Below are 21,451 nucleotides of genomic sequence, written 5' to 3'. Positions count from 1 at the left end.
TCTATAAAACATTAACATGCACGAAGTGATATGGGCTTATTGTCCCTGGTGGACTTGGGGAGTAAAATACTCTTAAATGTTCCAGAACCTGTCCTTTCACAACCACTAAAATAACTTGAAAGTTTAAAGGGAGCTCTGCCTCATTCAGCAGCTTTTAGCAAGAGTTTTTAAAAGCAAAACATTAAAATAAATACAGTCTAGATTACACTTGATGTGAACCTAAAGGTGAGATTTATATTGCTTATCCGTATGAATTAGACTAGACAAAATTTTAAATACCATTTTGCATGCCTCGGAGAGACAGAAAGATAAAGATTTAATTTTCTCTGAATGGGCCATTACTAGCTGTGAAATTGCTCGCTGTTATCTACAGCAAAGCTCTTTGTGGTCTAGCTGTATTTGTTCTGCATAATGAACAGAATGCCAGTGGTTTCCATCTCCATACAGCTCCTCACTCCGGGCACTCCACAGACACGGCTGACTACCTTTGCTAGTTAAAAATGGAGTTACCAGAGGCAAAGAAGATTTAGCGGTCAAAACCCAAGTCTGCGGCAGAGTCAAGAATAGAATTTCAAGCTTCTAAACTATTCCCAAAGGCCTGGTTTAACCACTACACAGCACTGCGCTGGCAGGGTGCAACCACAGGTCGAGCTCTGCGCCAAAGGGAGAAGCGTCTCTGGTGCTGCGAGCTCCACGCGCGGTGCCGAGCATTTCCTTCCCATCCCCCAAAGCTTTACGGAGCTTTTCGTGTGTGTCACAAGAGAATAAATGCCTGAGACATTATCTGCCCATTCCAGGAGTTCAGAGAATGTGTATGACATCATGGGCACGACTCCCCCACTAATCACATTATATGCTGTTTAACTTAACACTGCTAAGCTTTGTCTGATAACATTGTAAATACCATTTTATTGCAAATTAGATTATACAAACCTCCTCAGAGTTTAGGTCAGTTCTTACGTGAGGTCCTTGTTCCCCTTCCTCTCTACTACCCCAAACTGAATCATTTGGTGCCTAAACCAAGGCATTTCTACAGAGGGAAGCATGAGAAGAAACAATGGCTAAGTCGGCACTACAGATTGCAGTGAGTGGACAGAAGACTCCACACATCTGTTCTTTTTCTCTCTCTTTCCTTGGACTAAAATCAATAGGTTTTGTTTTTCCCTTGAAGCTGTCTGGATTTCATTACAATATTCCTGTGAGGTAGTGTATATCTGAGATCTATCATTTCCTTCTATGAAGCCTAAGATGAGTTATACCAGTTGGTAGCCACAGTGTTCTTCTCCCGCCCTTAAGGTTTCAGATTTGTTTACAAAGGAAGCTGCAGAAGTGTTATTTTAATTTTTTCATTTAATTCTAATTTTTCTAATGACAGAACCAGACTCCAACTACACTAAACCAAAGCCCCAGCATAATCTTCAAAGTCATTGCCACACTGATGCTCCCAAGTTTTTGAGAAGGATACTTGAATTTTCATATTTTGACTAATTTAATGCTGAGGGAGATATCTGAGAAATTTCTAATCTTTTAGAAAACTTTAACAACAGGATTTCCCAACATTACTGCATGCCCCTCATTTTTTCCCCAAATTGCCCCTCATTTTTTCCCCAAATTTTAGCAAGGCTATAAATAATTCATGCTATTAAAGCAGAAGTTTGAGAATCCAGACTTTGCTTGTTGCTCAGGACCCTACACATCCTCAGGCTAACTTCCTTGCAGGACATGGAGTTAAGGAATGCTAAAGGAAGCAAACACAATCCAGGTGACTGCTCAGACCAAAGCACAGCTAACACAATGCCAGTAAGGCACCAGTTAACTGCACTCAAGACAGATCCTCATGTCCTTGAGCAAGGCACCTGGCTCCTGCATTCCTGCATGTTCCCATCTGGAGAAAGGCAACAGCAACGCTGCACAAATACAGCAAAGGATGCTGTAAAATAAACATTTTGAGATCTCACATGAAACTCAGTCTACCAGAACTGTGATTACTAAATACTGCATTTATGAAAGGTTAATGCTATAGAAACTGGCTTCTGTTAACTCCTGATTTCTCAGGACAGATTTTAAGGAAGCTCGTGTTATGAAACTCAAGTGGCTCTCCTGAAAACAAACATTTCTGTGGGTGTCCTGGGATGCAAGCAGATCTGTGCTCTCTTTACTGTGTCCTCTCTATCCTTTGGCTGTTTGCAGAACTCATCACAAGTACACCTTTACAGTGTTCTTCTCAGCCCATTCATTCCTCTCTCCACAGAGATCTAGAGATGAAGCATCATGATTTGTGGGGCAGTTGGTTCCTTGACTGTGGAATTATCATTTCTCTAACCAAGTTTGCAAAGTACCAAGACATTTTTTTAATGCTGCATTTTAATTACCTGATTCATTAGAGAAAAGAACAAATTTTGTAAGGTATACTGAATTAATATACAGAAAAGAATAATTACAGAATAATTATCAAATCAAGTTATTTATGTTTTTCAAGTTTTTATGTGTCTTTTTATAAGCATGCTACACAAATTAACCCAGTACTGTACAAAGGAATTTGAGTAATGTTATTCACATGAACAGCAGTAAAGCTGGAATGCCTCAGTCACCAAAAATGCACAAACTGGAGCCTTTCAGCAGAAGTAGGAGACAGGTTTTTTTTGGTTTTACTTTATTTTTCCCTTTTTTGTCCCTCTATTCTTTATTTTAGGATGTCCCATCTAATCATCCACTTCTAGAATAACCCTGAGTTCAGATTCCTAACTCCACCTCACACACCAATATATTTCAGTTTTAGTCTCCAGTGAGAGAAGCAGTGTCATCCCTAAAGACAGATACAGAGATACTGGGCCAAAAGTACCAAAGCAACTTGACCACAGAAAATTACAGCCTCTGTTCCACTGTGTAAATCTGTGCCTCAGTCTGAACAGTTACAGCACCAAGAGCTGCCTAAGGCATTGAAAAGACAGTCCCAGGTGAAAAGGTGATAGCAAGAAAACTCAATGAATCTTTGTACTGATGTTCAATGCAGACACCTACAGCTATTTTGCAAGGAGAATTAATTTAAGGCAGCAGCACAGATGAAAATAACACAATATTATGAGGATTAACTGATGATCCCCACAGGTATCCCATGGGAAATTGCCAGGCCATTAACTTTGGTATGAAATCCAGGTCATGAACAAGCCTTACTGCAAGAATGACAGAATAAGTGACATAACTGGTGATCATAACCAAGAGAAAGAAATGTTTGACGTCAGGAATGTTGGAGCTCCCTATAGACTCAGAACAGGGTCTGTGATGTGTCTCCTGCTGCTTCACAATCCATAAATGATCTGGAAATGCTGTGGGTAGGTGGCTAATGGTACAAAGCCAGTGGGTGTTAAAATAGTAAATTGAACTCTAAGTCCATGGATAAAAAATAATGGATGAGGAAAAAGCCATTCTTGCCACACTTTAAATCCTCTATTCCCAGTAATGAAAGAAATCTTGGAGAAGTGGATCATTGTCCAAAAAGACCAGCACAGTGTCAGCTGTAAGCATTTGGTGAAAACTATCCTGTTAGGAATTTTTAGAAGAATGAGAACAAAGCAGAAAATGGTATTATTCCTCTGAATAAACCCACAGTATGCCCATCTCTTCTATACTGAGCACAGTTTTAGTAACTGGGGAAATACAAAGCCACAGAAAGGGCAAGAAGCATAATGTACCAAAGCTGCACATGAGGTGTTAGAAACCTTAGCACAAGGAAAACCTAAGCAAGCCAGAGCCTTTCAACATGGAAAACAAGGATAATAACAATCAAGTTCTAGAGAAGCTGTTACAGCACAGAAAAGGTAAACAGCAATGATTATTTTAAAGTGTTCTTAACAGAAATAATAGGGCACCAACTCAAACTGGCAGGCAGCAAGCGGGTTCAAAAGCAAACAAAAGGAAGTTCATTTTCACACAATGCCTAATGATGTTGTGGAACTCATTGCCACGGGATGTTATGGCAGCCAAAAATACAAGTGGGTTTTTAAAAAAAAAAAAGATTAGACAATTTTATGGAAAAAGGTCCATCAAGGAATAGCAACAACAATGATACAGCTGCAGCCTCCAGCTCAGGAAGATCTCTAAACCAGAAACCACTGGAAGCTGGGAGGGTTTACCAAAGGAAGTATCACTCCATACTCGTCCTGTTTTCCATATACAAGTTATTAGCCATTATCAAGAGACAGGATGTGGGGCTAGACAGAACTTTGCTGTGACTCTTTTTTGTATTTGACTAATACTCACTGATGCAAATTTAAACACACACCCCACCATGGTCATGGACAATTCCATAAAAAGCTGCTACAGTTAAAAGGTGCACACTTAGAAGAGTAACATTTTAAAGGACAGCATTTTTTATTTGAGGAGGACCAGAACCAGTTCTTGCATTTAATTTCATGCATTCTGTATTTTCCAGAGAGGAGCTGCAGTTGTTTTTATTCCCCAATTACAGCAAAAGAGGCAAGCTCCAATTGAGAACCAGCTCCAAATGTCAGCTGCTGGGCCTAATGACTCAGTGGTCCTGTAATTCTAGCTCAAATCCCCAGAAAAAAGTTACAAGTGGAGACAACAGTATTATGCACCACTTTACCCCAAGAAATGAGCCTTCCCATTCCTCAGTCAGCATCCAACACTTGGAGATGTATTAACATGAATAGTTTGAGTCAGGATTCAAACCTGTCCTCAGCCATGCCAAGGAACCTGCAATTTTCAAGAGGCACAGAACCATGGCAAAATAACTTATCTGAGGGTCAGCAAAGCTCCCCTGTTCATTTGCCCATATTTGTCCCTGACTTGTTCCCCTAAAGACTGCAAATCTCAGCTACAACAATCCTCTCCAAACAGGAGTTTTCATGAGCCAGAGTTGAGCCAGAACAGTTCTGCTTTTTATTGTTGATCCATACTGGGATAATTAAAACAAACAGATCCATGTTTGACACCAAACTATCAATAACTGGAATAGCTGAGTATTTCCTCTTTTGAAAGTCACATCATTTATTTAGGCATCTGATTCCAAGACCCAGGTAGGCAAGTTCAGACCTTTATCCCTTAGACTCTTACCTTCATTCTGCCACCAATTCTAAACGTGTGAAAATCCCATACTTTTACACCTAGTTCTATACCTTGATGGAGATTCTGTTGCCTTCCAGTAGGAATCCTCCCACAAGGCAGAGCAGTGAGATTCCTCAGGTCAAGCACTCAGGTTTGTTACACCACACTTCTTAACTCAGTATCCAGCACAAACAGGGTCTGTGGCCTGGAAGTGGTACTGCAAAAATGATAATAATAATAGTAGCTTAAGTAAAACCAATCAAAGATAAAAACCAATAAACCATCCTCTGCTCCCCTTAAGAAAATTTGTTTATTCACCCCCTCACAAAGGAGATTGTCCTGTTTATCTGCCCGGAGAGCTCAGACATTCCTTGCATGTGCAGCACAGATGGTCACCACACCACAAAAGGCAGAAAGGCTCACGGTGGACGTGTCTGGTTTCTGGATATACAGAAACCTGGTCAGAGCTTCTGCTCCAGCAGGGCTGCTATGCATCCAAAATCCCAAACAAATAGAGAAAGCCATCAATATCCTTTGGACCACATCTCTTAGTGGAAAAGGAGACCGTCCAGGGAAAAGGAGCTGCACAGTGACCTTGGTTGTGTCTTAATTAATTAGTGTGCATAGATTGTTGTAAGATCCCAAGGTGGGAAGTGCTAAGGAAGCAGAAGTATTATTTATGAAAGCTCAAGGCTCTGTTGTTTCTTTTCCTCAGATATTCTTCACGTCTGTTTTTGCATTCATGGCCATTGTTACTTCAAATTATTTCAGCTGTCTTGCTCTTTTCTGTACCACATGGAATAGCCCCAGGCAGAGGATATGCAGTATCTAGTAGCTCAGATACTGGCTTGGCTCATTGCAGTTATTTATCTTATTCTTTTCTAATTTATTTAGTGTTCAGATCCTAGTCCTGCTCTTCCTTTGATTTTATAGCCAGACACCAAATGTGGCTACTCTCCATGGACAGAAATTACTCTGACAGTAAATGCCATTAATATTTTTACTACCTCACTAAGTACACTTCTACAGCATGTGGAAGGAGTCTTCAAGGTGTATTTTAGCAAACTGTATAAAAATCATTGCTAATTCTTCTGAAAACTGAAAAAACAGTTTGGCAGTAGCCATTTTAGTTCCCAAGGTGGGCAATACAAACTGTAATCAAAGAATAAACTTGGGGGAACTGAAAATCAACTGAAACAAAGCAGAGCAGAAAGTTAATTTTGCAACACTCTTATGTTCAGTGACAGAAACTGTGCATAAGTTTTTGTCCTCCTTTTAGAAATTACTGAGTGCAGAACTGTGTTCTATGTCATAGATAAAAAAAAATCACTGAACTTGTTTCTGCTTTTGGAGGAGTCATTCTAGCTTTCAGTACTTAAAATACATCCCTCTTTCGCTTCAAAAACACAGGGCACAAATCTCTGCTTTTTTCCTCAGCTTAGTAAAAACATAAATAAACCAGGAAATTAAAGACAAAAAGAAAAAGAAAAAAAGAAAGATGAGAAAGATACCTTTTCCACATCCTGTTGTGCCTAAATAGAACATGTTGTAGCAGCATGTCGGATTTCTCAATAAAATGTATCGCGGGACACTTCAAAAGCTGACCATAATCAGGAGAGTTAAGTGAGGAATGTCAGCTTGGATGGGGGATTGTGCTGCTTTTGTTATACATTAGTTAAGCACGAAGGTTTGTGGGTTTTTACTTTATCTTGGATTTTACTGTAGTGTAATTGAACTCTGTTACCTTTTTCAGTTTCCTAAGTGTTCCACTAAGTGCTTGTGTGGATTTGGGTTTAAGGATGTTGTAGACAGATCCAGAGGAGATTGAAGTCAGTGGCAGAGGCCTCTGCAGAGTTTGGCTAGTCCTGCCCTGCGGAAACTAGGTCTTCCTTCTTCCTAATCCCCCTGGGATCAGCCCTCAGACATGTGCAGAAATAAGGATTCCAAACCATGAATTTGCTAGGGATCCACAGGCAAACCTCACACTTACATCAGCAAAACCAGGTTTCACAGAAAAGTGTCTTTGATTGTAGTAGGATCATTCACTTTACATTAATCTTATGCATTCAATTCATAGCCTTTACAGGATTACATCCTTAAGAGTAATTCCAGGTTTGGGGAATCCTGTCAGCTGTGTCTGGCTCCTCCCCATCTTGGACCTCTGTCAGTTTCACCAAAACACAATTTATTTCCTTCAGTTACCTCATCACACCTGAATCTTCATACAGATACTACAGCAATAAAACCATAATTTTTGCATTGGGATGCTTGAACTCCTCAGAAAGTGGTATCTCCATGTAACCAAACATGATAAACAAATAGTCAACAAACTCACTTTGGTAGATTTTACTACCTCTGAAACAGCCTATACTTCTATAAAAAAACATAAGTTTTTTAAGGCTTCATGTGTCAAATTCTGCATCGACACCCCTTTTATGGCCACAGCTCTGACAGAAAAACCACCCCAAACTCCATTTAAAAACCAAACTCCTCACCCACTGGAGACACATGGGCAGGTTTGTCACATCCCTGGATCACAATTTCCTCCATGTCTTCACAAGAGAACGCTGGCTGGGCTGGGGGAAAGGACCTGCAAGCAGGGACCATTTTAACCCTCCCTCTGGGGTGATGTGGGGAGCAGCACCTTACTGAGGGGAAGAGACCTGCTGAGGGGAAACCCAGCATGGCAGGAACCCGGCTGAGGGGAGACCCAGCACGGCGGGAACCCAGCTGAGAGGGAGAGACCCAGCATGGCGGGAACCCAGATGAGGGGGAGAGACCCACCATAGCGGGAACCCAGCTGAGGGGGAGAGACCCACCATGGCGGGAACCTGGCTGAGGGGAGACCCTCCATGGCGGGAACCCAGCTGAGGGGAGACCCTCCATGGCGGAAACCCGGATGAGCGGGAGAAACCCACCATGGCGGGAACCTGGCTGTGTGGGAGAGACTCAGCATGGCGGGAACCCAGCTGAGAGGGAGAGACTCAGCATGGTGGGAACCCGGCTGAGAGGGAGAGACCCACCATGGCGGGAACCCGGCTGAGGGGAGACCCTCCATGGCGGGAACCCGGTTGAGAGGAGACCCTCCATAGTGGGAACCCGGCTGAGGGGAGACCATGGCGGGAACCCGGCTGAGGGGGAGAGACCCACCATGGCGGGAACCCGGCTGAGGGGGAGAGACCCATCATGGCGGGAACCCGGCTGAGGGGAGACCCTCCATGGCGGAAACCCGGCTGAGGGGGAGAGACCCATCATGGCGGGAACCCGGCTGAGGGGAGACCCACCATGGCGGGAACCTGGCTGAGCGGGAGAAACCCACCATGGCGGGAACCCGGCTGAGGGGGAGAGACCCAGCATGGTGGTAGCCCGGCTGAGGGGGAGAAACCCACCATGGCGGGAACCCGGCTGAGGGGAGACCCACCATGGCGGGAACCTGGCTGAGAGGGAGAGACCCAGCATGGCGGGAACCCGGCTGAGGGGAGACGCAGCATGGCGGGAATCCAGCTGAGGAGGAGAGGCCCACCATGGTGGGAACCCAGCTGAGTGGGAGAGACCCAGCATGGCAGGAATCCGGCTGAGGAAGAGAGATTTTCTCCCCATGGCAGGAGGAATCCACTGTGAGAGAGACCCTCTTCAAGCTGAGACACCTACTGAGGGAAGACCCATCATGGCAGGAACCTCCTGATCGGGAGAGACTTTCTGAGGGGAGAAGCATGCTAAGGAGAGATCCACCATGACAGGAACACTCTGAGGGGGAATCTACTGTGGGGGAGACACATTGTGGGGAGACTCACCATGGGATAGACTTGCTGAGGAAGAGACCGGCTAAGGGGAGAGACACTCTCAGGGGACACCCACAATGGTGGGGTAAGAGCACATCCGCGGTGTGGGAGACACTCTCTGAGGAGAGAGATCTGCCATGACGGGAACCCCCTGAGCAGGAATCTACTTGTGAGGGAGACACCCATTGAGGGGATGGTCTATTGACCATGGGATAGACTTGCTGAGGGAAGAGATGCACTGAGGGGAGACTCACAGTGGGGGGAACACACTGAGGTGGAGACTGTTTCTGAGGGGAGAGGGAAGACCCACCATGGCAGGGACCCTCTGAGGGAGAATCCACAGTGGGAAGATACTCTTTGAGGGGAGAGGCCCACTATGGCGGGAACCCACTGAGAGCATATCCACAGTAGGGCAGACGTTCTCCGAGGGGAAAGACCTGCTGAGGGCTTAGATCTGCCATGGGATGGACTTTCTGAGGAAAGAGACCTGAGGAGGGGATGGACCCACTGAGGTGGGAAACCCCTGAAGGAAAATCCACTGGAAGGGAGAGACTTTCTCAAGTGACAGACCTGCTGAGTTCTCTTCCACCACATGGTAGACTTGCTGAGAAGTGACCTACTGAGAGAAGAGAACTTCTGAGAGAAGATTTGATGGAGAAGATATCGCTAAGAGGAGAGACACACTGCAGAGAGAGCTGCTGAAGAGACCAGATAAGAGAACAAACACGCTGAGATGAGGGGGACCTGCTGAGAGGAGACCCGTGTGGGGTACCCGCTGAAGTGGGCATCACCGATGCCTCAGCTCTGCACACTGAGGCCACCCGTGGGAGCCTCTGCAGCAGAGCGGGCTGGTGGCTTGAGGGCAGTTTTGGGTGCTTGCGGTTATTTGTTTGTGGGGTCTCTTCTCCCTGGCGGGGCACGGCAGAGGGCACGGCCGACACCCCGCTCCATGGATACGACAATCCCAGCCCCGGGCCCACCTGGGCACCCTCAGCACCCGCGCTGGGCCCAGCGCCCCGGGGCGGCGCGGCGCGAGCAGCAGCGCCGCCTGCCGGGCAGGGCGGGGGCGCTCCCTGCCCTGGGTCCCTCCCGGCCCGTCTGTGCCCGCTTCCCGCCGGTTCCCCTGCTCCGCTCCGCCCCGCCCGGCTCCGTCTGTCTGCAGCGCGGCCGCAGCTGCCGGCACAGATACGGTGTCGGCGGGCCGGGAGAGCGCGGAAACACCTGTTTCCAACATGGGGAAGGTGGGGAGGGAGAGCGAGCGGTACTGCCCGGCCCCGCCGCGGGCTCCCTCCCCTCCCGGCGGCTGTAACCCGGCCGTATAGCCCGTGGGATCGGCTTTCAGAAAGATCGTATTCCGTTATTACACGTTCGGCTGAAAAACGCGTCTCGACCCTCTCCTCACGTGTTGTTTTTTTCCACCGTGTCCGTTCCGGGGGTGGCGGGTGGGGGGCACGCTCGGGGCTGAGGCGGTGGCGGCACCGACGGACCTGGGGCTTCCGACAGCCCCGGGGCCACCGACCGACCCGGGGGCTCCGACCGACCCGGTCCGTGCGGGGTCTGGGGTCGCGGCTGCGGGGCCGGACAGGGCTGGGATCGGGGCCGGGGCTGCCGGCGGTGCGGGAGCGGGTGCGTGCGGGGGCTCCATGATTTCATCGTCGGCTGGCGGGGACCTGCCAAGAGCTGTTACGCCTCACTGCGATGTGTAGCTTTTTCCTGCCATTTTTTTTCATAATAAAAGAGGGAGTGAAGCGGGCGCTTTTTTCCCCTTTTTTTTTAAAGAAAAAAAAAAAAGCCAAATGCATCAGAGAAGGGGGGGGAGGGAAGCAATAGCCAAAGGGGATGCCAGTGAGGTGTGGCTTGCATTTAAATATCCAATATGTCAATGTAAGGGGAGTGTGTACGTATATAAAGTGCAGTTCGCATCCGACGGCGGGACACTGGATCCAGCGATGGGAGGCGCGGGCGGCGCGGGGCCGGGCCGGGGCCGGCAGCGCGGGGCCGGGCGGCCGCAGCCCGCGCTCTGAGCGGCCGCTCTGCCCGCGCCCCCGGGGCCGCTCCGCTCCGCGCCCATGGCCGAGGTGGGTGGCTTCCTGGGCGCGCTGGACCCCGACCTGCACGGCTTTCCCCCCGCGCTGGGCGCCGGGCTGCCCCTCGCCGACTCCCCCGGCTTCCTCAACGAGCGCCTGGGGCAGATCGAGGGGCGGCTGCAGCGGGGCTCCCCCACCGACTTCGCTCACCTCAAGGGCATCCTGCGGCGGCGGCAGCTCTACTGCCGCACCGGCTTCCACCTGGAGATCTTCCCCAACGGCACGGTGCAGGGCACCCGGCAGGACCACAGCCGCTTCGGTAAGGGCCGGGGGGTGCCCGAGCAGGTGCCCCGCGCGCACAGCTAATTACCCCGCTAATATAAATCATCCCGGGACGGATATAATTGGCCTCCTAAACAAATGCGCTCACTCCCCAGCAATGCGGGAGTTTTTATTTCCAATTTCCTACTCTCCCGGCGCTCAGCCTTTCTGCAGGTGCACTAAAACGTGCCTTTGCAAGAAAAACTAAAAAAAAAAAAAAAAAAATTAATAAAGAAAAAAAAGAGGAGGGTGACCAGCTTTAGCTCTGCCTCTCAAGTTAGTGGTGAGGGAGGCAAAACAGAGACGTTCCTCGTAGGAATTTCTTGGAAATTCCTAGGTTGGAAAAAGAAATTCCTCGCTTTTTTTTAGTTTTTTCTTTTCTTTTTTTTTTTTTTTTTAACTCCTCCTTCTTTCTGGCATTTGCAGATATTTGTGAGCTGCTTTCTTTTACATGCATGACTTTGATTAGAAGAGCGTCTCCCCAAAGCGGGCAGGGATCTGTTGGCTGGAGGGGTGTCGGGAGCTGGGTTTGGGAGGGTTGTTGGAAAGGAAAGGGGGAAGCTGAAGAGGGAAAAACACTTAAGGGACCTCGGAAAGAAAGAAGATGGAACAATAGGCAGAGCACCGTGGATTTACCTTGCTGCCCGGAAGAATGCCGTGTCTGTATCAGTGGCATACAAGAGCGGTGAGACTATATGTAATCTTCAAAAAATGCATCCCAAGCCACAGGCGAAAGAGTACAGTCAGTTTGAGCACAGTCAGAGAAATTCCCGCTGCTCCAGCATCTAGTGCAGGTGTCTGCATAAGCTATCAACAAGTCCCATGCCAGTGATCTCAGTTATGTTGTCAACAGGTTGCAAGTCGTGCTCACAAGACTTTTTATAGTTTTCAAGTGATTTAACTCCTCGGTGAAAGGAATTCTTTTTTTGCCTTTACTTGTTTGCAAGCAGTCAGTTCTGATACTCCGGGAAGTGCTGCCACTGCTATTGTTGGAGGTGTAAGGCAGGTTTTTGGAACAATTGGGGAAGCTTATCTTTCCATAAACACCAGGTGTGTGCATGGCATGTCCCTGCCTAAATCAACAAGAAAGTCATAACCCGCGGGTCAGAGTCAGGTACTAATATGCTCGTGGGGCGAGCGTTCTTTAATTACCTTCTGAAAACACCCATCTTTTCACCTTTCATGCTGTAACACACGATGGGTTTCCATGCTCAAAGAGTTGAAAGCAAACCCATTACATCTGGTTGGTTGTAGTTCAAGCTGCCACGTAGTGTTTCTAGTCTATCAGTTCTTTTTCCTTACCTTTGTAGAACTAAACAGCCAGTTTCAAATGGCAGCATTTGTTTCAGATCCGTTTTTTATAAAGATTGAGTAAAGCAAGTATATTTTCCAACTTGGAAAAAATATGTTAGACATGCTAAAAGTTTTCATGGATTTTGCATGCTGAAGTTTAAGTCACACAGTGATTTCAATAAATCGAAACATTGGCATTCCCTAAGTGTTTTAGCAGTCCACATCCAGCTCCGTAAACTAGACCAGACTTCAGATATTATAGTTTTCTGCTTCAGGCTTTTCCCAGAGGCGGTGTAAAATAAATAGTTATTTGTTGTAATTGCAAGACAAAGCCCCAAAGGATTAGACTGGAATCCTTGCGTTCAGATCAAGTTGGACTAAGCCTTGCTTCAGCAGAGACTCAAAGCAATAATGCATTGGCACACAGTGTTCACCATCTGTGTTCAGTAGCCATGAATATTTAAATTCCAATGTTACTGGTATGGTTCATATTAGGATGTCATGTATCGATGCATTCCTAAATTTTGCATGCAACAGTCAGAAAGAAGTAACTTATAACAGGAATAGGCAGCATGAGCCATTCTGGGGACTCCAAAGCTGTGGTGAGGGGTGCAGAGGTAGATGAGGGATTCAGGGAAGCACTTTAAAGCTGCCTTAAATCTTGAAGCACCTGGAGAAATACTTAGAAATCCAGGATCAAGCCCACGTGGCTGGAAGGTGCCTGCTGGTACCATGAGCAGATCATTAAGGTGCTCCATGGATGGCTGTGATGCCCAGCCCAGGCACATGTCCAGCTGCAGGTGGGATGTTGGGTAGAAGCAGACTTGGCATCCCTGTCTCTTAATTTGGAAGGGATTCAGGAATAGACAGGTGGTATCTGCACCCTCCCATGCACAGCCATCCCAAAAGCTACCAGATGTGCAAGACATCCACATCTTCCAGAGAGGGAAATAGCCAAAGCCCCCTGATGCAGAACAGTCCCAAGGTTCCAACAATGAGGGTTAAAAGAAGAGATTCTATTGTACCACAGCATTTGGGGGTGTGACTGTAGGACACGGGGAGGTGCTGGCATCATCCACCCCCACTGCCTGAGCAATCACTGGAATTACTGCCGCTTATCTATCAAGGACTGGAGCTTTCCTAAATCACACCTGTCTTCTGGAATGTGATATTTTATACTTCTAAAAACACAGATTCTTGCAAGAACAATGGAGTGCAGCTTATTTTTCCTAGAGGAGCTTTAATGCAAACAGTGGAAAAGCCCTCTAGGTTTCTTGGAAGCAAGCTCATTCTTACACTACAGAAGTGCCCAAATTCACTCTCTCAACTGGCAGCTCTGGCAAGGTCACCCCCAAAAGGATAAAGTGTTTTCCAAAATGTATCTCTCTCACTGCATCTACTCTGAACCTTTGTCTGCAAAGAAATAAAGGACGATCAAAATCTGGAGGGGGTCTGGACTGACATTAGCACCCCTATGACAATCCTGCTCAGAATGAAACTGAGAGAAATTTGCCAGGAAAATCCCTGCCAGGAGGAATTGCTCCTTTTCTGCCTCACATCTCTTTTACAGCAGCATTAAAGTGAACCCAACGGTGCTACTCACTGCAGTGGAGGAGGGAAAGAGGCCTTGAGGTTGCACTGCAGATGAATAAAGGCAGAAAACAAAGCTCTTCTGGGGTACAAACCTGCTCATGGATATGTTACACAGATTCCTAGAGAAGCTGCTGAGACCTCCAGAGAAAGTTTGGCTGTAATTTTGACATTCAGACCATAGTGCACCTGTTGCTGAACAGTTGTTGAGGTTTTTAGCCGAAGCTTTAGGTTTGTAGCCATTAATACAACATCTGATGTTTCTGTACCCCAGCTCCTGAATACAGTCATGTAAGAAGAGACAGGTGCAAGGAGCTGAATTGTTCTTTGAGGGATGGTTTAGAGTAAGGCGAGAGTGTGTGGGTCTGGCCATGGCAAAGCTCAGGAGATTATTCAGTGCTTTAGTGGTAAATGAATCCAGTCAGAGTCTTAATCAAATCTCTCCAAGTCTTATCTGGAAAGACTCAAGGAACAAAGAGAATGAATAATCAAAGTGAGAAAAAAAAAGTGGCAAGTCCTGGGGGAAAGAAAAAAAGAAAGCAAAAGAAAAAAACAAAGGCATGTTCTACCACAAAAACACACCGCTACAATTGGAAAGAGAATTCTTGAGCTGGCCCCAGTGGCCACTCCCTGTGCTGCTGGGGATCAGATGTACGAAGCTGCAATTTTGTCTAGAATTGGAGTGAGTTAAGGACAGGATGGATATCCGCCCACATATTTTCAGCCTTCACTCTGTCTCCTGACTTTTGTGGGTTCAAGTTACGTTCTTAATGCTCTTTCAACATAGTCATCTTCCATGCATGTCTCTAAGTGCCACTCAGAGATCAGAAAAGAGGGAGCACTACAAGGGATGTTGTCAGAAGAGATTGTCATGGGCACATCTTGGAAGAAATTTCATTTGCAAAAACCCGTATCTACCCAGCCTGCACCAGGTGAGGGATATCTCATTCCTGCTCAGAGAAGGAAGATGCTGATGCTGCTCCTGGCTTGGTCCTTCCCAGGTCTTTGGAGACCTGCACTGATGTGCCTCATACAGAGCATGCGTGTGGGCATACTCAAGAAAAGATCTTGGTTCCCCTGCTGTAGACAACCCTCAGTTTCTCAGTGGAACCAGCAACATTTTCCTGCTTCTCAGAAGTGACAGGAGACAAAAAAATTGCTGATGCTAAGGACTGTGTCTATACCTACAGAAAGGTCTATCTAACCATTCTCCAGTTACTTGACATGTTTCACTTGACTATTCTTTTGTCTCCAGCCTGGGAAACACTCCCCCATTCCTGGGTGTATCTGTGTATTCCTGCTTTACTTTTTACACTCCTTGTAGTTGTACATCTTTCCTCACTCCCTCTTTTTCAAATAGTGGCTGTGCTAATTTCTGGTCTGCAGATGGGAAAAAGCACTCAGCAGTTCAGTAACTCCCTCCTGTCAGAACTGGTGGGTAGTGAAGGGAGGAAACCACCCCTCATCTGCACATCTCTCCTCCCTGTTTGGGATTCTTTTCAGCTAAGAAACCACAACAGCTACTGAGGAGAGCAGAGCCAGGGTCTGTGTCTGTCTGGCTTGGAAAGGCTGCCTTCCTTGCCTGTGCTGCCTGTTCCTGATGTTTCTGCAGGCAGGATGTGTCCCAGGCCAGGATGTGTAGCTGGGTATATTTTAGCCTGTAAAATATCTGCTCTGGTCCATAAAGTGTGTTTTGTGGTGTTTGTTTCCCTGTTTGCTTCCAGGCCTTGCCACTCCCAAGTCCATGTTTTGTGTCCCCTAGCACCCAGGGAGGGCTGGGTTAGATGCACAAGCCCCAGAGCAGGCAGAGGAAAGGGAGGACAGGTCTGAGGGTAGGGAGGAATTCCTGCAGCCAGCTTGGCTGCCAGCACCTGGCCATGAGTCTGCACTGCACTAAGTGGGTCAGGGGTGTCCATGGCTGTCTGTGCTGTCCTGTATTTAGGCAGTGATGCAGTGTCATCTGAGAGTGTCACATCCATGCCCCAGGCTGGAGGGTGACCCAGAGCTGTGGCTGCCACTGAAGTCAGCTGGCTCAGGTGGCCGCTTGTCACACGGTGCCTTAAAACCAAGGCAATACTTTTAAGAGGAGCTCTGGGAGGTAACTTGATCAGAGCATCAATTGCCTAGGGCTGGATGTTTTGGGAGCTAAATTAGGAGAGCTGGAGCCATGCTAAAGGTTAGAGCAACTTTCCCTTCCAGTCAATGGAGACATCAGATGAGATGAGGAAAAGCCTCTTCCTTCTGCCTCCCAGCTAATTAATCCTGTACTGGACACTGGCAAAACTGCCCGTGACCTCTACATAGGTGGTGTGTGAAATCCATAATAACACAGTCCCACCACTCCTTTCAGAAATTCTTCCTGGGAAGATTGAAGGTCCCCACCACTTGTGGTGTTAGGTAGGGGCTGCTTGTTTTTAAGTGCTTCACCAAAGGTTCTCCTGTTACAAGTCTTCCCCTCATTGAAACAGCTGCAGCTGTGGGGGTGCAGCAGCCAGACCCTGCCGTTCCTTTCCAGAGGAAATGAGGCTGCCACCATCCTGGCAGGCTGCAGCCCATGGGTAAAACCGTTGCTGTTGCAGGGCTAGGGATGGCTGGGACAGATGCTGCTGGACTGGGAACAGGCAGGAGGCTGGGACAGGCAACAGGACACAGAGGGCAGATTCTAGCAGTAACAGTGGCAGGGGGTGATGGAGAATGGACTGGCATTGCCCTGGCTGCAAAGGCTGCGGAGGAAGATGCATTTTTAACCTGTATGCTTTGTAGCTGGATTTTATCCCTATGGCTTGTATATACATTTTGGGTTTACAGGTATCCCACTGGAGTGTCAGGATGAAGACAGTCTTCACAGACATCTCTTCTAGTGCTTTTCACTTCTTTTTACTGAACCCATGACTTTAAAACCTGTAGGACAATCATCTTATTCTAGAAGACAAAACAACACTAGTTTTAGTGAGGAATAAAACCTGGCATGGTAACAGCCTTCTGACATTGCTAGTGGCCAGGCCCAAGTTTCTACATCTGTCATCTGTGATAATTATGAAAAAAATCCAAATCCAAACCCAAACTAGCAAAACCTTGCAAAGCTTTTCTCATTAGCAAAGACAATCCCTCTTAGGCAACTCAAATTCACAATGGTGGGGAGAAGCCCAGGCTGGAAATCAGAAGATTGCACACAGATGGAACTATAGAGTTAAGAACTGCATTGTTACTGGGAATGGCTGATTTGTTTTTGTTGCTGGAGCCTGGTGTTGTTTTTTTTTTTCTCTGTATGATTTGCAGGGTTTTTTTTCTTTTTTAGGGATTTTGGAGTTTATTAGCCTGGCAGTGGGGCTGGTGAGCATCCGTGGGGTGGACTCTGGACTCTACCTCGGCATGAATGAGAGAGGCGAGCTCTATGGGTCGGTAAGTTCAGGCTGGGCTGATTGCACCCTGTCCCACTGCAGCCTGTGGCCTCAGCTGTGCCACAAGCTGCTCTGGCACAGGCCCTCCACGTCCTTGTGGTGCCAGTGATCTCCATCCTACCTTTGATGCCACTGCTGTTTTAACATAAATGATATTTAGGAAATTTTGTTTGAGGGAGGATTCACTCCTGCTGTGGGAGCCCCCAGTGGTGCCCAGCCCCCAGACATCACACTGAGGTTTTGCCTTTCAGAAATGGTGTGGCAATGGCCAGGTAAAGGCAGGGGGACATTTAGCAAAAAGCCATGTTTGTTAATGTGTTTTCCCAGCCTGAGTTACACTTCAGTTGTGTTCACCTCTCATGGTCTGGTCTGCACCTATCTATCTGCAGGTCTTGTCTTTGTATTATGGCTCTTTAACCAACAGAAGCTGAAATTGTAGCCTGAGTGTTATTGTAAAATTCTCTGTAACTCCTTTTAGGAGTTTAGGGCTGCTGTTCATGGTTTCCTAGAAGTGCCATTTTCAGGCTAAAATTTTCCATGTTTTGACTAAAAACCCCAAGTGTAAACTCGTTAAGTGTTATGACTTACAGTCAAAATGCCAGGTTTTAACAGCTGGGCAGAGGTGCTTCCTACAGATTAATTTAACTCAGTTCCTAATTATTTAGCTCAATTAAGGGTGGATCACAGTAAAAATAAAATGAAATCAAATAAACCAGTTTTAAACCAAAGCAGAAGGCAGCACTTCCTCTCACCATCAGATAAGCTTCAGTGTACAAGTTAAAACTCATGTACTCTGCATACACAGAAGCTGTAAGAAAACCTTTGATTGGCAAACCACAAGTTTAGATCATTTTTCCTTGTCCCATTTCCACCTGAGACTGCCACAGACCCTTCCACCATTTAAGACACAGCTGCTGATGTTTGTATGAGATAGTTGTCCAGGGAAGCTGTGGCTGCCCCATCCCTTGCAGTGTCCAAGGCCAGGCTGGATGGGGCTTGGAGCAGTGTGGGATAGTGGAAGGTGTCTCTGCCCAGGGCAGGGATGAACTTTAAGGTCCCTTCCAACCCAAACCACTGTAATTCTCTGATCATCAAATACTGCATGCACCAATAACTGTTCTTTTCCCACCTCACTTCTGTAACAGCTTCTGCCCAGCACAGAAGTTAAATGCAGAGAGAGTGGTTAAATAAAAAATGTGCAAAATAGAAAAAGGAAAAATCACCAGGATTCCATAAACCACAACATCTCCTGAAGCACACTTCAGAAAGCAGAGCTAGAGCAGCACCTCTCCTGTCAAACTCCAAGGCTGCTCAGCAGCTCCTGGAGTTTCAGCTTTCACTCGTGCCTGCTGGAGAACATGAGCCCATGCATCCCCCCCCTTTGCCTTCAAACCTTGCAGCTCTGATTGTGAATCGAGTTTCATGATGGGTTAATTAAATTCTAGATCCCATGTTCATGTTACAACACAGAAACAAAAATGGGGTAACATTTTACAGCACTGAATCTGGAAACAGAATTGACCTGAAGACAGTCGTGGGAGCTGTCCCTGCCCATGGCAGGGGTCTGTAATGAGGTGATCTTGAAGGTTGTTTCCAACCCAAACCATTCTGGGATCCTGTGCACCAGGCAGGACACTGCAGGGACACACTCAAAAGGCTGCTCCAAACTGCTGGCATCACAAGCCAGGTCCCCAAATAACCCTGGAGTTTTAAAATCTGGGACACGTGGGTTGTACAATGATGGCTTTTGGAACTCAAAAGCCACTACAGTATTCTTAATTAAAGGTCCATAAAACAGCGCCTGACAACAGCATTAGCATTACAATGGTATTTTGGGAGATCACAGTACAGCGGTATTTTTAAATTTTCAGCAAGTTTATTATTTCCCTCTGTGCCAATTTTGCCTGATGCCTGTGTTGATGCAGCCAGGGCCAGCCATCCCCACAGCGACACGTGGAGTCCCCTCAGGACACTGAGCTTTTCTGCCTGTCCCTGTTGACCTCGTGCCAGCATTGCTGTAAAGCTCCCCAAGGATTTCAGAAATGCCACTAATACTTAGGGCAGCAAAAGTCCCAGGCAGCACCTTGCCTGCTGCCTGTGTGGTGTCAGGTTCAGTGGGGACATCCCAGGGCTTGGAGAGGAATAAATCACACCTTGCAGAATCACCCCAGACTCGCCAAACATTTTCCACAAGCACTGTACTCCAAACTGCCCAGTGCAGCACGGGGGAATGGGGGCAAAGCAGCAGCCAGAGTTCAGGCAGTCATCAGGTTCCAACATATTCCAAGTAGATGGCATCTGAGAGGAGGAAAAAAAACCAGCCTGTATTTATTGACAGAGCTGGGAAGAGAAGCCTGCAGTTCCCTGGGTCTCAGATGGCCAAGGCTGTGGCCTAGGACTTTTGGAGGGCTCACAACTCACCTCAGGCTTTATTTAATTAGCAGCAAAACATTGAAAGCAGGCTCTGAGCACAGGTGAGCTCCTGGATTGTGTTACAAAACACATCTACTGCAAGCAGTAACATTTACTGAGCACTCAGTGTGCCTCAGAGGGGACACATTCCCTGCCCAGATAGTTTACAGTGGAGGGACAGTGGCTGTAATATTAGAGCACTCTACATTTGCAGGCTGCCCTTCAGCTGAAAGGGCTCCAGTCACCCTGGCAGTACCCCTGTGGGATGGGATGGGATGGCTGGACCCTCTGTGACAGCACAGCAGGGCTGGCAAAGCCCCCTGTGTCCTTGTGGGGCAGAGGGACAGCCTTGCTCCCCACTGCAGCCAGGCACATGGAGATGGGAGGGAGAGGGAAGGAGCACTGGACATAAATGAAAGGTCCATCATCAAACAGCCAAGAGCCCCCAGCTGTAAGGGCTGGATGGGAAGGCTGGCTGTGGCTGTGGTGACACCAGTGCCATCTGTCCCCCCATGCCAGCGCGGGATGCACCAGCCACACACCCTCATCACATCATCTGTCACCACCCTAAAGATCCCTGGGGTCTGACATCCCACATCCCTCTGGGTCTTGTTACAGCCTCCCATCACAGCTCACTGCCACTCCAGGAGGGGAAATCCTGAGCAATGCTTTCATTCCCATCTCAGTTCATCCACCTGTGTGCCCTGAACTTCCAAAGCAGTGCCTGCTCCTGTTTTCCTGTTTAGAACCTTTCAGACGTGCTGCCTGCTGCTTCTCCCATCCAAAAGAGGGATTTGGGGTGTGTGTTACAGGGGGATGTGTCCCTGCCTGGTGGCACAACCACCCCAGCAATCTCAAACTCACACCTGGACAGGTTTGGGGCTTTGTTGTGTGCCTGTATGATTTACTCATAGAGCACCTTTGCAAAATCCATGCCCACCTTCTGCTTTTGTCTCCTTCCTCCTCCAACTCCAGAGCTCCTTGGGTGTTGACTTGTGCCCATTTCCAGCTCTCATCCCCAGCAGCACAGTCCTCATCCTCAGGGTAGCCAGGATAAGGCAGTGGGGAAAACACTAGAAAAACAAATTAAGGAATGGTGGCAGTGTTTTCTCTTGTGCCTCTTTGACACCAGTGTCTCTGTTCCCCACGGCAGAAGAAGCTGAGCCGGGAGTGCGTTTTCCGCGAGCAGTTTGAGGAGAACTGGTACAACACGTACGCGTCCACGCTGTACAAGCACCCCGACTCGGAGCGCCAGTACTACGTGGCCCTCAACAAGGACGGCTCCCCCCGCGAGGGGTACAGGACTAAGAGACACCAGAAATTCACCCACTTCTTACCCCGGCCTGTGGACCCTGCCAAAATCCCTGCCATGTACAGAGACCTCTTCCACTACAGGTGATGGCTCCTGCAGTGGCAGTGTACATACTTGGGCTCCCGAGCTTTTTCCCAGAGCGCTCTATTAATAGTCATTCCATCATTCCTGTAAGAGTAGATGACCTAGGGAAGCACTTACATTGAATTCAGACACTGCTGTTCCTCCTTGTTTCCAGTGTATATC

General features: G+C 47.5%; 1 protein-coding gene across 1 annotated transcript; it reads left to right on the top strand.

The window, feature by feature from the left end:
- The first annotated feature begins 10,918 nt into the window (after nt 1-10,918).
- Nucleotides 10,919-21,451, top strand: FGF16 (fibroblast growth factor 16). The gene is made up of 3 exons (XM_058032778.1): nt 10,919-11,195; nt 17,379-17,482; nt 21,047-21,451. Exons 1-3 carry the CDS (start codon nt 10,919-10,921, stop codon nt 21,290-21,292), a joined length of 627 nt encoding a protein of 208 aa, XP_057888761.1. The 3' UTR covers nt 21,293-21,451.

This window comes from Melospiza georgiana, chromosome 12, assembly GCF_028018845.1.
Source record: "Melospiza georgiana isolate bMelGeo1 chromosome 12, bMelGeo1.pri, whole genome shotgun sequence".
Lineage (NCBI taxonomy): Eukaryota > Metazoa > Chordata > Aves > Passeriformes > Passerellidae > Melospiza > Melospiza georgiana.
The sequence above is the reverse complement of the archived record's forward strand: the minus strand, read 5'-3'. Positions and strand labels throughout refer to the sequence as shown.

Coding starts and splice junctions, on each gene's coding strand:
- FGF16 (XM_058032778.1), top strand. CDS start 10,919: ATGGCCGAGGTGGGTGGCTTCCTGGGCGCGCTGGACCCCGACCTGCAC. Junction 11,196..17,378: donor GCAGGACCACAGCCGCTTCG/GTAAGGGCCGGG, acceptor TTTCTTTTTTAG/GGATTTTGGAGTTTATTAGC. Junction 17,483..21,046: donor GAGGCGAGCTCTATGGGTCG/GTAAGTTCAGGC, acceptor TCCCCACGGCAG/AAGAAGCTGAGCCGGGAGTG.